At 42.9% G+C, this 16,484-nt stretch overlaps 1 protein-coding gene across 1 annotated transcript; it reads left to right on the top strand.

The window, feature by feature from the left end:
- Positions 1-1,772: 1,772 nt before the first annotated feature.
- CLN5 (CLN5 lysosomal BMP synthase) lies at positions 1,773-11,173 on the top strand. Its single transcript, XM_074931027.1, has 4 exons — positions 1,773-1,935; positions 3,903-4,068; positions 5,270-5,495; positions 9,369-11,173. The coding sequence occupies exons 1-4, from the start codon at positions 1,817-1,819 to the stop codon at positions 9,878-9,880; spliced, it is 1,023 nt and encodes a 340-aa protein (XP_074787128.1). The 5' UTR covers positions 1,773-1,816; the 3' UTR covers positions 9,881-11,173.
- The last annotated feature ends 5,311 nt before the right edge of the window (positions 11,174-16,484 follow it).

The following is a 16,484-nucleotide window of genomic DNA, read 5'->3' as shown; positions in this document are numbered from 1 at the left end:
TATGGGATGCAGTGAAGTGAGATAAAAAAATCCCACTAAAATGAAAATTAAAAATGAAAATCAATAGCTTTTCCATCTTAGTCATTTGACCCAACACCTGCAGCAACCACAGCAGTGCCTGAATAGAGATTTAATTGTCCAAACTGCAAACATATGTGGAGCCAGGACTAAGAACCAGTTCATACTGTATTTCTAGTTCGGCTAACAAGCAGTTACGACAACTTCATTATGTCATTTCACTTCCCTGCATCCCAGTTTCATAGGAGGGATAAATTATGCTTCCCTTATTTCATAAGGCACTTTCAGAGTTACACATCAAAATCTCTAAAATTAGGAATTACGGCTGTATTCCACACAAACACATATGTTTTTAAACAGATAAAAAAGCTGCCATTTTGTGCTACACTCAAGCTAGGAAACACACATGAGTAATAGCACACTTTTTTATAAACAACAAAACCAGAGCTTTATTTTAAAGCAGACACAAATAACACACATGAGATAAAAATGAAACACAGAAATGTAGGTATGGATAGATTGTGTATACATGCATGAAATTAATGTATAGTGCTGAATGGCATGGATTTTAAAGGTAAGCAATATAGAACCAGCCAACAATGAAGTGAGATTCAGGAAAGTTGCTGAAATTAAAGATTTTAATAGTTGTGTCATTTTATGGTTTTCTGAACACCTTTAGTATTTCCAGCATTACTGAAACTGATACTCAGCAGCTATCCTGCATTTTTATGTAGGATGCAGCGTGTTCCTTTTCCTATTTTGTTCGACTGTAGTCTAGCATAGTGCTGACTTGAGAACGGATTGTTTTTTAGGGGCTTATGTGCATCAAGCAGGGATATTTCTCTGGCTCCTCATGGTCAAAAGTCCGCAGCACAGTTATTATTTACCCAGTGAATAGTACACACCAGCGCTCTCACAGCTGATGCCAACTACCAAACTTAGCCTCCTGGGCTCTGACACCAGCATAGCTGGTTTTGAACTCTACCGAGCTGGAAAAAGCAGTGTTTACTGTAGGGATGCTGCTGGCAAAGCTGTCCTGTTTCTCTTAGCCAGAGTTCACCTTGAAAGATAGTTCTCACTATCATTGTAAAAACAAGAGAATAAACTGTTACGTAATCCCGGTAATGTAAGTTGTTACAACCTGAATAAGTGTTCTGAAATGAGTGATGGGTATATGAATTTAGCTTGAAGCTCTGAGAGGCTTCAGACAAGACTTTTGGGCAGCGAGAAGAGGTTCAGGGCCATGTGGTTTTTCAGGGCCACCAAAAGCCTTTCTGCTGTTTGGCGAGGGCAGCCCTCATGGCGCGAGGTCCAGGCCCAGAGGTCATGCCTCTCGGTGGGTTCCGGTTGTAAGGATGTGTGTTTCAACGTGGCGCCAAAGCACTGCTTGAAACAACACACCAGGCTTTAAAAAATACTTCTGCTAAATTACAGGTGCACATAGTTGTCTGGGTCTCCAGAAAAATGAAATCGTAGTGCAGTCAAGTGACGTTTTTAAGGGATGATTCTGCGCACCGCTAGTTTCCCTCAGGAGTTAAAAAAACCCCAACCTAAACCCAACCTGCGTTTGATCAGGACCCCGTGTAACACTGCGCTGTCCTCCCCGCCCTAGGCCCGCCGGGCCGGGCCCTGCGCGGGCCCCGCCGGCCGCCCGGGGCCCTGTGGGCGGACGCGGGGGCGGCCTCCTTCCCGCGCGGGCGGCCTCCTGCCCGCCCAGCCGCCCGCCGCCCCGCCGCTTCCCCTGCCCGCCCGCCCGCAGCGCCGGGGCCTGCCTCGCCGCCCCGCAGGCCGCGCCGCCATGGGCGCCGCCCGCCACCACCACCGGCGGCTGCTGCTGCTGCTGCTGGCGGCGGCTTGGGGGCCATGTTTCTCGGAGGCGCCCGGCTCCCCGCAGCGGCGGTGGCCGGTGCCTTACAGGTGAGTGAGGCGCGGAGAGGCGCGTCCCCGCGGCTGCCCGGCCCCCCCGCCCGGTCGGCCGGGCCGGCTGCTGGTGCCTAATCGCCCGCCTCCTCTCCCTCTTCCTTCAAGGCCTGTCGTTTTTCCGTTTGTTTTGTTTATTTAATTTTAAAATTGAAAAGGCCGTGAGTAATTTCCCCTTTTTAATCACGGGGGTATGTGCCATTTATGCGAGATTTGGTGTATTTAGCTCACAGGTGTGAGGGAACGGCTGCCCCCCCATCCCTGGCCCCCGGGAAAGACTGCCCACGCTTTAAATACGAACCTTTAATTCCCGTTTTAGCAAAACGTTGTGATGAGGAAGTCAGGCTGCGATTTATTTTATTTTTTAAATTAAACTTTACTTCATACTTCTGTTCATGGTAAATGAAATGGTATAAAATTCCATTAAATGCTCTGGAGCCGTCTTAGCTCTAGAAGAAGACCTGGTGTGGTTGGGGAAAGCAGAGCAGTGCACGTTACCGTATTCTGCTGAAGCAAGTAGCTACGGCTTTGGTTAGTTACAATGAGGAAATAAGCCCCTTCAGGAGAAGGGCTACACTTGTCATGTGTACTTTGTGTGGGCTTGCTGTTTGTAAAAGGAGGTGTTACAGTTTAACTGCTATCTAATGCATGCCTGAAGTTTTGAAAGCCTGTTGCATAATTCCTATCAGTTAAGTTTGTATCAGGTGATGCCTGAAGGAGCTGATCTTGCAGTCACGAGGCATTCAGGTTTTCCAGCGAGTTCAGTTGTTGCAAGAGCTGAGTCTCAGGATGGTCAGAACTGGAGTACAAGTCTGTCAGTGTGAAGCACTCAGAAATGTGGTATTTTAATGCTTCTTAACGTGCTTGTTACCTTCTTGTCAGTGTGCATGGTGCAGTAGGAGTGGAAATCGAAAATGTAAGATAATGCAGTTTAGAAACAGGGCTTAAACGTATGGCTGGCATAAATCTTTGCTTTCTAACTGTTCTTTTCCAGCTATGCTTCCCCCCCCCCCCCCCCCCCCCCCCCCCCCCCCGGACAAAATAAAAGCAGATATGCTGCAGAACCCAGCAAGATTGGATAAGAAGTCTACAGGGAAGAAAAATGATGTCTCAGTGAGGCTACTGGCCTTACAATGGCTGAGGAAGTCCCGTGTCCTTGAGTCATCTCATGACTGGGGTATTCGTGCCATTTGGTAGCCCTGGGCAACTGAGTGTGTTAGACTCTTAGGCTGTGCTCTGGTCAAGCTGTGTACACTAGTCTGTCTTGGTAACAGGCATATAGGAACTTTGTCCTAAGTGAAATACAGTGAGTGAATCTGAAGGAAATTGGGAAAGGAAGGCTTGCCAGGAAGGTTTTTTGCTCTTTGTATATAGTGTGATACATAAGCAGATGCAGTCGTCAGTTTTTGAGATTTAATAGGCATGATGTATGGCAACAGTGATCCTAGGTAGGTTCTTAGACCTCTTTATCTAAATTAGCATAGAGGAATAGAATATTTCTTTCTGATATTGGCAATATTCTAGAGTAAAAATAGCTCCGTCTGGGGAGCTCTTACTATAGAATAGTTTCCCAGAGCAAACTGGTCAACCCCTGTGTGGACAAACTGTTGGAGAATTTTTTTTGAGTCAGGTCTCAAACTGTCCTCTACCCAGCATCTCTGTGTCTCTGATTTTGTGAGTATAAGTCACCCTTCGTAATCTGCATTATTTCCACTCGTTTACTATCAGTACTATGTACAACATGACTTGCATTCGTGAGTCTTAATTCCTGTTTCTGCAGACATGCACCTCAGCAGCCTTACAAGCTTGTGTACTCCAAAGTGTTGCAGCATCTGGATCACAGAGTCTTCGGGAATGGCTGGACACTTGAGCTATCCTGCTCAGGTCCTGTGGAAGCCATGAGACAGTTACTCCAGCTGTGAAGCTGTGCTTATTGTTCTGTGTGCTTCTCTTTCTCAACACAGGCGCTTTGATTACCGTCCAAAAGCTGATCCTTACTGCCAAGCTCGTTACACCTTCTGTCCCACTGGCTCTGCCATTCCAGTTATGAAGGAAGAGGATGTCATTGAAGTTTACCGTTTACAGGCTCCAGTATGGGAATTCAAATATGGGGACCTACTAGGACATTTGGTAAGGTGATGTTTTTGTTTAACAAAGTTAGAGTGGCGAATTTAGCTGAATTCAAGAGCAGGTGTCAAGAGTGGGAGCTATAAGGTTGGGATATGCTTGTATGGAAGAGTATTGGACACACAAGCTAGGCTATCTATAGGAAAGATACTTAAAGAGCAGTAAGTTTCAAACAAAAGTTACAGAATTTAGGTTAACTAAAGGAAAGAGCATGACCAGCACTGTCAGTGAGTTTGAATGTGTTCCCCCACAGAGCTGCATACTTGGAGTGTTTTGTTATACACATACCATTACATTTTTGGTGTCTTTTTTTTCTGTGCTAGCACTGCACCAAGAAAATATATTTATTTGTCCCCTTGTATCAGATTAAATGCTTGCTTAGTGTATTAACTTCTCTGTTGTTAAAAATGCACATATTTGCATGAACATGGATATCTGTCAGGAGGAGACAGCTAGCTGGTTAGAATAGTGGCTCACGGGGAGTTGGTTGCTTTTACAGTTCTTTCTTGAATGTTATGATCAGTACTGAATAAAGTCTCCATTCCTGGAGTCGTGCAAATATGAAAGAATCTCTGCTTTAGTAATAATTATAGCTATAGTGGTAGCATAATTAAGCTTCAAAGCATAATCCCTAATGAATAAGGAAATACTAGTGAACATGAAAGAGCAACATCAAAACCAAGCACACACAGGCAAAACTGGAAATATCTTCAAATAGCATTATTAAGGTTGTTAAAATTAAGGTTGAATTTATGTATTTACTATACAGCTTTTAAAATAAATATCTCATTCCTTTTGTGGCTTTCATTACTATGATCTGTTTTTAGTAACTCAGTTCTGCTCTGTATTTTTTTGATACTCCTGTGAGGTTAAGGATTCAAAAGTAAGCTTGAGTTTTGATGATGAGCTCCCACTGAGTATCTGCCTCCAAATAACAGAATTTAAATGGGTGGATAGACTACCACTGAGACAGTGTGACTCTGTGATAAAAGTATGTGCATGATATAATCTGGTATGTTGTGCATCAGTGCTACTGAATCCAAGATGTTACAGAAACCCCTTCTGCTCTTCTAGCCCTGTTACACAGCATCTCCCAGGCATCTTACCTTCTGTACAGGCCAAGCTGAAATAATTTTTATGTTAAAAGTTTTGGGGGGTTGGTTGATTGTTTGGGTTTTTTTTTTTTTTTTTTCTTCTTTTCCAGAAAATCATGCATGATGCTGTGGGTTTCAAGAGCTCTCTAACAGGCAAAAACTACACAATGGAGTGGTATGAGCTCTTTCAACTTGGAAACTGCACCTTTCCGCATCTCCGGCCTGGCATGGATGCACCATTCTGGTGTAACCAGGGAGCGGCCTGCTTTTATGAAGGAATAGATGATGCACACTGGAAGGAAAATGGAACTTTAGTTCTTGTGACTACAATATCAGGTAGATTTCAGATGCTTTTGCTAGTGCTAATACAATAAAATACAGAGTCAGCCTTGTCTTCCTGTAAAGCAGTATCTTTTAATCAATGTTTTGTAGGTTATTCGCAATGTTAGTCACTGATGCTAATTTCAAACTGAAATAGTATCTGAACTGTCTTGAATACAGAAAGTGCTATGAGGCTACCGCCTTTTGAACAATGCATGCTGAAGAGTTGTTCAATGAGAGTCATTTGGTATTGCTGTACAAAAACACTTGAGTCTCTTGAGTGTAAAAATAGCAAAACAGCTTATACAGAACCATTATGGACTCTTTTCACATGGCTTCACCAAAACAAAACCTTCTATTGTGAAGTGGCATATGACTGCTGAGATAGAAAAACTGGTGAAAATGTGTACATTACTGAGCAAACAAGGCATATTTAGAAATAGTCTCAAAAATATATAAAATATTAATCTCTATTTCCATCTCCCCCATTATGGGTCATAAAAACTGTGCAGATGTCCTCAGTAATAGGTCTTTGTCATATGTCATGGAACAAAACCAGGATTTACACCTCTGATTACGTGGTTGATCACCAGAATAACTTCCTGGTGTATACTGAACACTGACATTCTAAAATAAAAACGTCATTTAAATAAATCTGGTTGATTACTGTAGTAATACAGTGAATGACTTGGAGAGTCCCCTGAGGACTTGGAGAGTTACATTTTGTGTGTCCAAAGCCACTTACTCTCTGAAGTTAGCATAGTGTACAAGGCACTAGTGATTACAGCTACTTGGTGCAGTGCTTTATGTTTGCCTGCTTCCACCTTCAACAGCTTTGCTGGACTCAGTCTCTGGATAACTTGTCCACTGCTGCTAAGAAATTCTGGGCTGTACTTTAAGCAATGAGATAAGCAGAGCTGCTTTCCTTTGAGTTTGTAGCTCATGACTGAAGCCTTTGATGCCTGATAGGTTGGATTCTTTTGTATGAATACCAAGTTAAATCTTTTCAGACGGTTGTGGAACTTGTAATGCTTCCTGCCTGTGTGGATTATTTGATGCCTAAGAAAGTGAGGTTACACTGGTGCCTTGTGGAGGCATTGTTACCGTCCTCCTTGTCTCTCTTGCTTCCTGTTTCCATGAAACTTTTAGGAAGGTAGCATCTCTGGGAATTTTGAATTGTCTTAATTTCACTAGGAATCGGAAAGTTACTGTGGAATTGGGTGAGTGGATGCAAGCACAGATGGACAGCATCATAAGCTGGACTTGCTTCCTCAGAGAGCAGCCAAAAGCAACCTGTCTCATGGGAGAGGGCTTTAACCTGTGAAATAGCTGGACCCTCTTTGTCCTTGTGGGATCCTGTAGAGCTGCTTGTCAGCATTGTCAGAGACCACAATGAAGCAATCTCATTTTCTTTTAAAGCCCATTAGCCAGGTTAATGTTACTTATGGGTATGTCTCTGTGGAAACAGGGCAGGAATATCCAAAGTCTGATTTTTGATTGTCTAGGCATCTTCCAACAGCTTATCACAAAGCCATGCATTAACCTGTAATATTTTTGTTTAATTTAAGACTTTAAGGTCAGAACTTCATATTAAGTCCATCTTGGTCTTGTTAGGAGAGACAGAACCTTTTCAATAACATGTTGTACAGAATACACACTAGAAAGCTAATCTGGTAGGAATTAGAGAAGATAAAGGGGAGCTTCAGGCCCATCTGCAGTCTATAGTAAGTACAGTTCTTGGTACAGATATAATGACTTGTTCTATTAAACCAAGCCATGGGCAGTTAAAAAGGAAAGTATCCAACACTTTCGCTAAACAGAATGATTGCTTATGTTTGCTGTGAAGCCTGAAAGCTCTTAAGTGTGAAGAACAGTTACAACGGGGTAGCCTAGGAGGTGAATGTGCAGAGTTTAGTTGTTCTGAGGTAGTAGCTTGCACACATGCCTTACCTCAGGGTAAGTATGAGTTACGTTTACTCTCTGATGAAGAGTAGATCCAGCAGTTGGACCTTTGTGGCTTGTTTTGGGGGAAGATGTGTGGCATGCAATGCTCCTCATTGGTCTTGATGAATGCAACAGTGCAGTGAATTCAGACTTAATGCAAGAGGCTGGTGGTTGTGTGCAGGACGGTGTTCATAATGCAGATCTGTCTGATGTCTGCCGCCGCTGAACTGTGAGGTGACTGCTGCCAGTCTTGGCTTGCTGCAGTCTTGCCTGTCTTTCAGCAGCTACCAAGCACCGTTACTGTACCCACAGCAGTGACACTTACAGCTAAAGAGAGATCATGGTTTTCAACACTGTCACCATTGCAGGCTGTCGTCTGGCTGCGTCTTCTGACATCTCACAAGAAAAATCTGCAAAATTTGGTCATGGTGAGGTGCTAGACAGATCTGTGTCATAGATGGCTGCACCCTGTGCCATGACTGAGAGAGGGTGGGAAGAGTGAGGTGCTAGGACTACAGAAAAAACAAAAGAAGGAAGATTAGTCCTGTGCTTCAGCTCTATTTTGGGGAGGCAGATGCATCCATCACATGTAAGGAGCTACCGGGGGGATGAGCTGAGTTAGAGATGTCTTCCTCATTCCAGTTGTGAAATCAGCAAAACACTCCAAACATGTATTTTAAATAAAAAAAGAGTCCACAAGGTCTTTAAGCTTCCTGATCTTCACATCCCACTCACATCGTTTGGCTTAGTTCAACTTTGCTGGCAGAAGAGCTGCTAAAACAGCAGGGTCTCTCAGTCTAAGGACTGTTTTGTGGAGAGACATGAAAAATTCTGCCCTGAATTGCTGAATTTAGTTAAACTTGAGGAAGTGCAGAAATACCTCTTGCACTGGTGAGCACATTGTCAGCATCTCTTGTAGATTGTACTACCTTCCCTGTTTGTCTGCGTGGATTAAAACAAAATGAGAAGTGTCATGGTGTCCCGATCCAATATTGGGGGAGGTTTCAATACGATCCCAAGAGCGAGATTAAGACACAAACGAGGTCAAATGCCGTATACCCAAAACAGTTTTTTATAATTAAAAAGGTGAAGAGGGGTCGCAATAGGACAGAATGGAAGGAAAAGACAGAAATAAATCAAGTATGCAGGATAGGGCTCTAAGAATGGTCACCACCATGGATCCAGCAATGTCCCATTGGTCCTTGGTCTTCAGTTCTTTGGTGGTGGGTGCACATGGATCTGGCTTCGATGGAGGATGCACACTGAGCAAAAATTTCTGCTGCCTTTTTATGTTCATCGTACCAGCTGATTAGCGTATCTGCCCACCTTTTATTTTTTTTTCTCTGGTCCCACAGGTTTTGTGGGGCTTCAGGGCCCGAACGTTTGCCTCTTGTCAGTCCATCAGCAATGCATGCATGGGGTCTGGCCTGCACAATAGAGCCACAAACGGCTACAGGATGGGGCCAGCTCAGCACACCTCTGCCCCTTTGAGGCTTGTCTAAAGAGTCCGGACAATGCAACCAAAGAAGTGTGGGGGGGTGCACCCTTCAATACACTCCCGCTTCTCTGGGCAGCATCCCCCAGACCAATTCACAGGCCGCAGCAGCTTCTCTTGGAGGTTTGCACAGACACAAGCAAGCTTTGAGACAGTCATAGGACATTTCAGCCTCTCACACGTGGTTCTCTGGTGTTTGGATATTCTGGGATAGTAGCAGGAAATGGTGCATAAAAAGGAAATAGTTTCAGTAAGTCACATGTAAATATAGTTTATTCAGTGGGATATCACTTCTCCCTCCAACCTAAGACTTGTGTCTTTGTATGGTTAGGTAATGTTGTGGTTAAACTTTTGCAGGGATTGGAGGTGAACCTTGAAAGAGATGGAAAATATTTTGAGTCATGTATTTGTTATCTTGTCTCTGTAATACTTATCTTTCTCTCTTACAGGAGCCATGTTTAATGAAATGGCAAAATGGGTAAAATATGACAATGAGACTGGCATTTACTATGAGACCTGGACAGTTCAAGCAAGTCCCAACAGACAATCAATAGTATGGTTTGACTCTTATGAATGCTCTAAATTTATACTGAGAACATACCAGAAGCTAGCTGACTTGGGAGCTGTATTTAAGAAGATACAAACAAACTATACGAGCATAATTTTATTCAGTGGAGAACCTATTTATTTGGGAAATGAAACATCTATTTTTGGACCTCTAGGAAACAAGACATTGGCAGCAGCTATAAGAGACTTCTACTATCCATTCAAACCTCATCGGACAATCAGAGAGTTTTTTGTGGATCTTTTAAAAATAATCGATCGTGTCATTCTGAATCATCAGTTTTACCTCTTCTACAACTTGGAGTACTGGTTTTTACCTATGAAGTTTCCATATCTCAAAATAATTTATGAAGAGGTCCCTTTACCTGTTGGAAACAAAACATTCTTCGGTGTATAATTGCTTCCTGAAGAATCAAACTTGCCCTTATGTCAGAATATTCCTGAGGATTTTGAAGTGCTGCCATGATGGTATTAGTGTTGTATGTTCCACTGCTAACTGTAAAAGTCATGTTGGGAAGGCTTTGCTAGACCCCATGAAAGACTCTGCCTTTTTTTTTTTTTCTTAATTACCTGTATAGCACATTCATGAACGCTTCAGCATCTCTGATGAGTGGCTTCTGTGTGACCACAGGCATCTGCTGCCTGAAGGTGAGCTGATGTGGCTCCTCTTGGCTAAACTCTGCTGGGCCCAAGGGGGAGCAGGAGGCAGCCTGCCAGCTCTGGTCCCAGGTGTTCTCCACATATGTGGCCATGTGGCCACAGATAGCACCTGGTCATCAACAGAGATGGGATACAAGCATTACAAGGACCTTCTGGTCTCACCAGCTCGGCTAATCCACGTGTTGGAGCTAACAAACCTGAGTGCCTAGATGTGCCCACTTCCCTCAATGTGTGCCTTAGATGAATGTTTCTGTATTTCTTTGGTTTGTGCGGCTGGGACTTAAGACCTGTTTTCTGGTTCATGAAGTAGGTGTTCAGCATGGTGGGAAGGGGCAGTGAACACATTAGAAGATGGCATGGGTGGTAGCTTTTCATCACTCTGCTTCCTTCACTTGTACTGTAAACACAATACAGATGGCTTTTCCTAAGATTTGTGTGTGTTTTCTAACACAGAGAGAAGGCAAAGAGCCTGCTTGATGCATAACTGCAGTGTTCTAGCAGTCTCCTCTCTTAAAGTCTACCCAAGGCTTCAATCAGGTCGGTTTTGTAGAAGTCACATTTATATTCCTTTTAACTTTTTTTTTAAAAAGCATGGAATCCTTAATATTAAAAAAGCAATGACAGTTTGTGGAGTGTCAAAGTCACAGTTAAAAACCTGTACTTGTCATAAATTTGCCTGTACAAAGCCATTGCAGCTTCTCCCTGGCAGTGCTGCAGCTTGGCAACGGGTTCCCTGTACACCCAACTGACCAAAGCCAAGGGAACACCGGATTTCTGGACACTAGGGAGGTGGCTATACACAAAAAATACACCTGCAGCAGCATTATTATTTCCAATTGTACACTGCTCATTTTTTTTTTTTTTTTAAACTAGTTGCAGAATGAGTCGCCCTCCTGCAGAGGTTATTACTGTGTCATGGCTAAGCAGTAACACAGGAACCCAATTCTGCAACTTCATTTGGCTTGAGCCAAGTTAATACCCTGGTGCAGCCAGCAAGAGGAATATACAGTGCGAGGACACAGTGATTTGTTTCAAATCATAAGAATGGTATAAAATTAACCTTGTATTAAAAAGTCACTAAAATTAATTAGTTGAATTGCATTATCATGTAATGGGATGAGTGTGAGAGCTAGCGTGAGAGGAATGAGGTGATGAGAGTGCTTCTGTTCTGCAGGGGAAAGCTGCTACTTAGTTCCGCTGTTCTGTGAAACTTCATCTTCTGCCTCAACTTGCAAGACTATTTGTAGTCAAAGTCACAAGCCCTTGCTTTAACCAGCAGAGCTTCAGATTACCCACCAAGGTAATCCAGGAGGCACTAGGAAAGATAAAGGGGTGCAATAAGCCTGTCTACAGAAGATACGTTCTTGTTGATGCATGTCTCTGATTTCAGAACCCTCAACATTGTTGAACCCCCATTTATTTTCTCAGGAAGAAGCTTCAACCTCAAAACCAGTGTCCAGAGCTCTGAAGGGCATCCTTTAGATGCCCTATGATCATGGAACCAAGGCAGTAGAAGCCCCAGAAGCTTCTTCTCTAGCATTTGCTAAGAAGCTTGTAACAATGCTGCAGTTAGAGCCCTTTCAGAGCCTGAAGGAGATGTCGGGGGGGGGGGGTAGGTAATGCTCCCCCAGAGCAGAGTAGTATTGTTTGCTCATGGTACAGTACTTCCTTGTTTTCACACAGGACCTAGGGAGCCTACACACCAAGTCATTCTTTCCCCTAACAGAGTATTTTATGATGCACAGAAGAGCCTTGCAGAACTGGAAATGCCAAATCCTGAAATGCACAGCTAATGGGAGCTGAACCCCACATGTCAAAATTGCCTTGTGCAGCTCCTAACAATCAAAAAGACAGGTGTTTGTGGACCAGTAATACCTAGAGAGATTATAGAATGACTTCACATAGCTGACTGTCTGCAGAGGTAAAACCTTCATGATTATTAAAGAACTTGATCAAAAATAAGGGGTGGCTATATGAAAGGAGTAATCACTTTTTATGTCCATGGTCAAATGTAACTTGTGGTTCTATCAGTACCTGGGCTTTTTTGTACCTTAATAACAGCCTTTCTCACTTTTCCAATTTCATCTGTACAATCCATTTCATTTAGCATCTTTAACCCTAATACTCTGGATGGTACAGGGAGTTGCTTCAAGTGGAAACAGTTACATCCTAGCAAGTATTAACAGCAAGTTAAGAGGACAGTAAGTTTCTGACAACAAAAAAACCCTCATGAAGCCAACTTAACAGTTGTTTGTCAAGGGTACTGCATCCCTTCCAGGCAGAAGGAAAAAGCAGCAGCTAGACTCAGACTCTGTGAGTGTGTTCAGTGGTAGGTCAGAGTGATGAGCCTTTAACAATTCCTTTATGCAGCCATGTGTTTTGTTTCAGTGTGTTCTGCACTTTGAACTCTATCCTCAGTTTAAAGGCACTAATTATCAGTGTAGGAGTTGCCCCTTTTTTAGCATATGAGTTCCTTTTGAGGCTGGTATTTATTCCATCTGAGCACAAGTTTGGAGAGGGAGCCCCTCACTTCCTTTGATTCTCTCTATTTGGGAGGTTTTGTTCAGAAACTTAAAAGCCAACTGTTCAGAGTGAATGCACACCTGGGTGGAAGTAAACTCCACCAATGCAACCTGCAGTTCTGTAAGAGGTGCAGCTGTTGAAGTTGACTAATCATTGCACTGGAAATAGATTCACCATCATATAGACTGAAGTTTGTAAGTGCAGTGTGCTCTGCTAGGCAGAGTTAGGCCTATAAAGTTAGATCCAGAATAACACTGAGGTGAGTCATAGGCTACTTCCATGAAGTTTAGACAAGCCCAGAATAGATCCCTAAAGCTGACACTTCTGTCACTTAAAAAGCAAATGTTTGTGACATCTAACACCTTCTGTACACCTGATTATCTGTTGTTTGTGCCTGAAAACCACCTATTCAGATCAAGCATTTGAGGTGGATGTCCTGCTGAGAGACACACCAGGGGTTGGAATAATAGGATCACTTCACTCACAACCAGCTTGCCCAATGGTAGGAACCAGGGGACTGTCCGAACTGCCGGGCTCAAGGATAAGTTCCTCCTCTCTCTTCTATCTGTCTCCAGTTAACACGTGTCATTGAGTCACTACTCAGGCTTTGAATGCAGGAGTTATTGGCCACTTTAGGCTGTGCTTGGTTCTGCTCCCTGCTTTTATGCACATTGCAGTCAAGGGTAAAAATACACGATAATTCTGTAATGCAGAGATTTCCAAGTCTCCAGAGTGGTCTTGCACTGCTTAATTTTTATACCACTGAGCTGCTCAGGGCTGTAACCCACACTTTCCTCCAGGAGGGTTCTCAAGCAAGGAGTTCCTGCCTTGTCATACATCAAGGTCAAATGGAGTGTGCGGGTCCTGTTCGCCAAAGGGGCCTGCACATAAAGGGCTGGTACAAATGCTTTCTGCCTTCGCTGCACAAACCCACTCAACTGACAGATACTCTGGATTAGGACAGCTGCCACTTTCAGGACCGTAACTGAGGAGGGTGTTGGTGACCTTGAGGTTCTTCTAGTTTTGAAATCACCACAACTGGGGAATAACTGGAAAAGCAGAGCACACTTTTGCTCTTCAACTTAAAATGGAGTGTAAGTCATAAGTCTGAAAGTATAAAATCCCCACCATCAGCTGCTGATTGCAAATTAGCAAAATTAGGTAGTGAAAACAGGCCTTACCAGCCATCATTTTCAGGCTAGGAAAAACTAATAGAATTAAAAGAATCATCTCCCATGTCACATCACACTTAAAATTTAGTATTAATGGTAGACACAGTCTGTGGGGTTCTATAATTAAAAGCTGTTACTATGAATGAGGCTCCTGCAAGAAATTTTTCAACTCATACCACGCCGTCTAACACAATACTACCAAAATGGCTGCTGAACAGTTAAGAGCAAAGCATCACGTCCTGAAACAATTTAATGTGGAGGGTTTGTAACACTGGAGAGTCAAGATTCCTCCAAGGGCTCGATGCTGCTGGCCATGGGAGAAGGGATGTTCTAAAGCCTGCCTCTTTCCTGCTGCATTAAGGCTGTTGTAGGGTACAGGACTGCTTTTGGGTGCCAGAGACTCCATGGGAAGAAAGGACTTCCGGCTCAGACACTCTGCGACTGTCTGAGACTTCAGCTACAGAATTAGGAATCAACCCTCTTCCTCCTTTTGCCTATCTCCCTCCAAAACACTCAAGCCTTTATTTGTGGGAGGATTCAGGGGTGGCACTTCATCTCTTAAATCTTGCTCCTTGGGAATAAAGACGGGGTAACTGGTATGATGCTATATCCAAAGTTCTTGCCTTACTAATGTTTAAATCAGGATTTGAAATCCAGGCTGCCCAACTGCCAGTTAACTGACTTCAGTCTGGATAAGAAGAGTTCTTTATCTTAGATCCATACAACAGGTGAAGTACAATGCAAAGAATCACAAATCTTTTTCCTTACTCGTATAACCAACCATGACAGTGATCTTAGGACAATCCTGCACAAAAATAGGAAACTACAAGTTTTCTGTCATGCTGGAGGACTGGAAGGAACAGGTATTTTCTTCTACAAGGTCCAAAGCTGCCCCAGTTCCTCAGCATTTTTCAAGGAAATGCCGCCTTAACAAAAGCACAGGTGGAACCCAGAACAGAAAGCACGCCACAGTCTCTGTTTCAAAGCACATGAACTACAACAGCCAGCAATGGATGTGATCCTACAAGAAAAACCTAACAAAAAGGATGAACAGATGAACATACAGAACATCTAAGGTTAATTGTGGTTTCACTGTCATAGTTTTAATACTATTAAACTTCAATCATATCTCCAAGGAACTTGTTTCTATAGAACCTGTATCTTAGGAAAATGAATTTAGTTTGTAGTCTGAACTACAGACACTGAAATTCCCTTTCAGATTTCACACATTTCCTCATTAAACCAATGCTCCAGATACAGCAGCAGCACTTTTTACCATTCCACGTGCAACTGGCTGGACCAGCCAAAGATCAAGACAGATCTCTCTGAAGTAATGTAACAAAGTTTAAGTTTTAGTCAGGCCTACTCCAAATAGAGAGGCCCAGAGGAACCCTGCTTTAAATTCACAGAAAATTTATTTGGCATACATCTAAATCTTAACAATAGGAACAGATACAGCAAATCTTTACCTACATAGTTAGATCAGTTTGCATAGTATGCTTCTGACTAAGAAAAAAATGCAGAAATACTCACTTAAATTCACAAGTTTGTAGCTCCTGTAAATTGCAGGAAGCTACAAAGGTAATGTAAACAGCTGCTCTTACATCACTCACCTTTTCACTTTTGATATATCATCTCGTGGTAAGGCAGCAGAGCTCGTCAGGATTACTCCGACTGTTTGGCATCAGCAGCTTTCAAGAGTAAATCTTCATCCAAAACCTGAAGTGATGTAGCACTTGAGTTCCGAGGTAAGATGTATGACTGCACATATTAACTACTTCTACCCAAACTGGACAACCAAGCCAATACTTTAATTATCTTCTTCCAAAAAACAAGAAATAAAGGTGAACCCAGGGAAAATTATTTTTTACAGCTATAAGACAATCACGTTCATGTTTCCAGCAAGCTTCATGATAGTCTGTGGTACTCATTACTACTCATGTAATGGATTTTTAAAAAATTATTATTAATTTGTTCCAACATGTGTAGAAGCCAAATTAAGAAAATGTACAAGATTTGCTATAAAGGAGCATTGTAGCTTTTCCTGAAGCTATTTAGAATATAAACTTACTTGGGAAGTTTGTTTTATGGTCAAATCATTCAAGCTAAGGACACTGTAATCAGTTCGATGTATAAAACCTGCAGGTCTTCAGTGCAAGAGAGACACAACTGTTTTCAAGTGGTTTTCTTACCCTTGCACATTTTGCTCACTGTTATGATACCGTGTTGCATCAATGAAGGGCTTTTTGAAGTCTGTGCAATAAAACAGAGCCCTTCTCAGAAGAGGCCAGCCAGTTACCTTGTGGGGAAGCAGTTCCACTACAACTGAGTGTAAAGCCTACAGCTGCTGACATGTTCCCCCCTCAGGGCCTGACAGAACGCTGGTTTCAAAGCTGTGAACTCCAAAAGTGAGGAGGCTCAGGCATGGAGGCTGGGTCTTGCCTTGCAGTTATTCCTACCACCATGCCACTGACAGATCAGCATTCCCAGGCAATGTCGGACAGCAGCAGTCAAGGTCCAAAGAGGTTTTGGCTACATTACTAATGAGATTATTTCACACATTAATTTAGTGAAAATGTGTCCTCTTCCCCAAATTACTGGTCTTACTCCACCTTTATCACTTATGTAGTTCAGAGTCAGAATATA

Source organism: Athene noctua, chromosome 1, assembly GCF_965140245.1.
Source record: "Athene noctua chromosome 1, bAthNoc1.hap1.1, whole genome shotgun sequence".
Taxonomy (NCBI): Eukaryota; Metazoa; Chordata; class Aves; order Strigiformes; family Strigidae; genus Athene; species Athene noctua.
This window is presented reverse-complemented; position numbering and strand designations above follow the sequence as displayed.

Coding starts and splice junctions, on each gene's coding strand:
- CLN5 (XM_074931027.1), top strand. CDS start 1,817: ATGGGCGCCGCCCGCCACCACCACCGGCGGCTGCTGCTGCTGCTGCTG. Junction 4,069..5,269: donor GGGACCTACTAGGACATTTG/GTAAGGTGATGT, acceptor CTTCTTTTCCAG/AAAATCATGCATGATGCTGT. Junction 5,496..9,368: donor TCTTGTGACTACAATATCAG/GTAGATTTCAGA, acceptor TCTCTCTTACAG/GAGCCATGTTTAATGAAATG.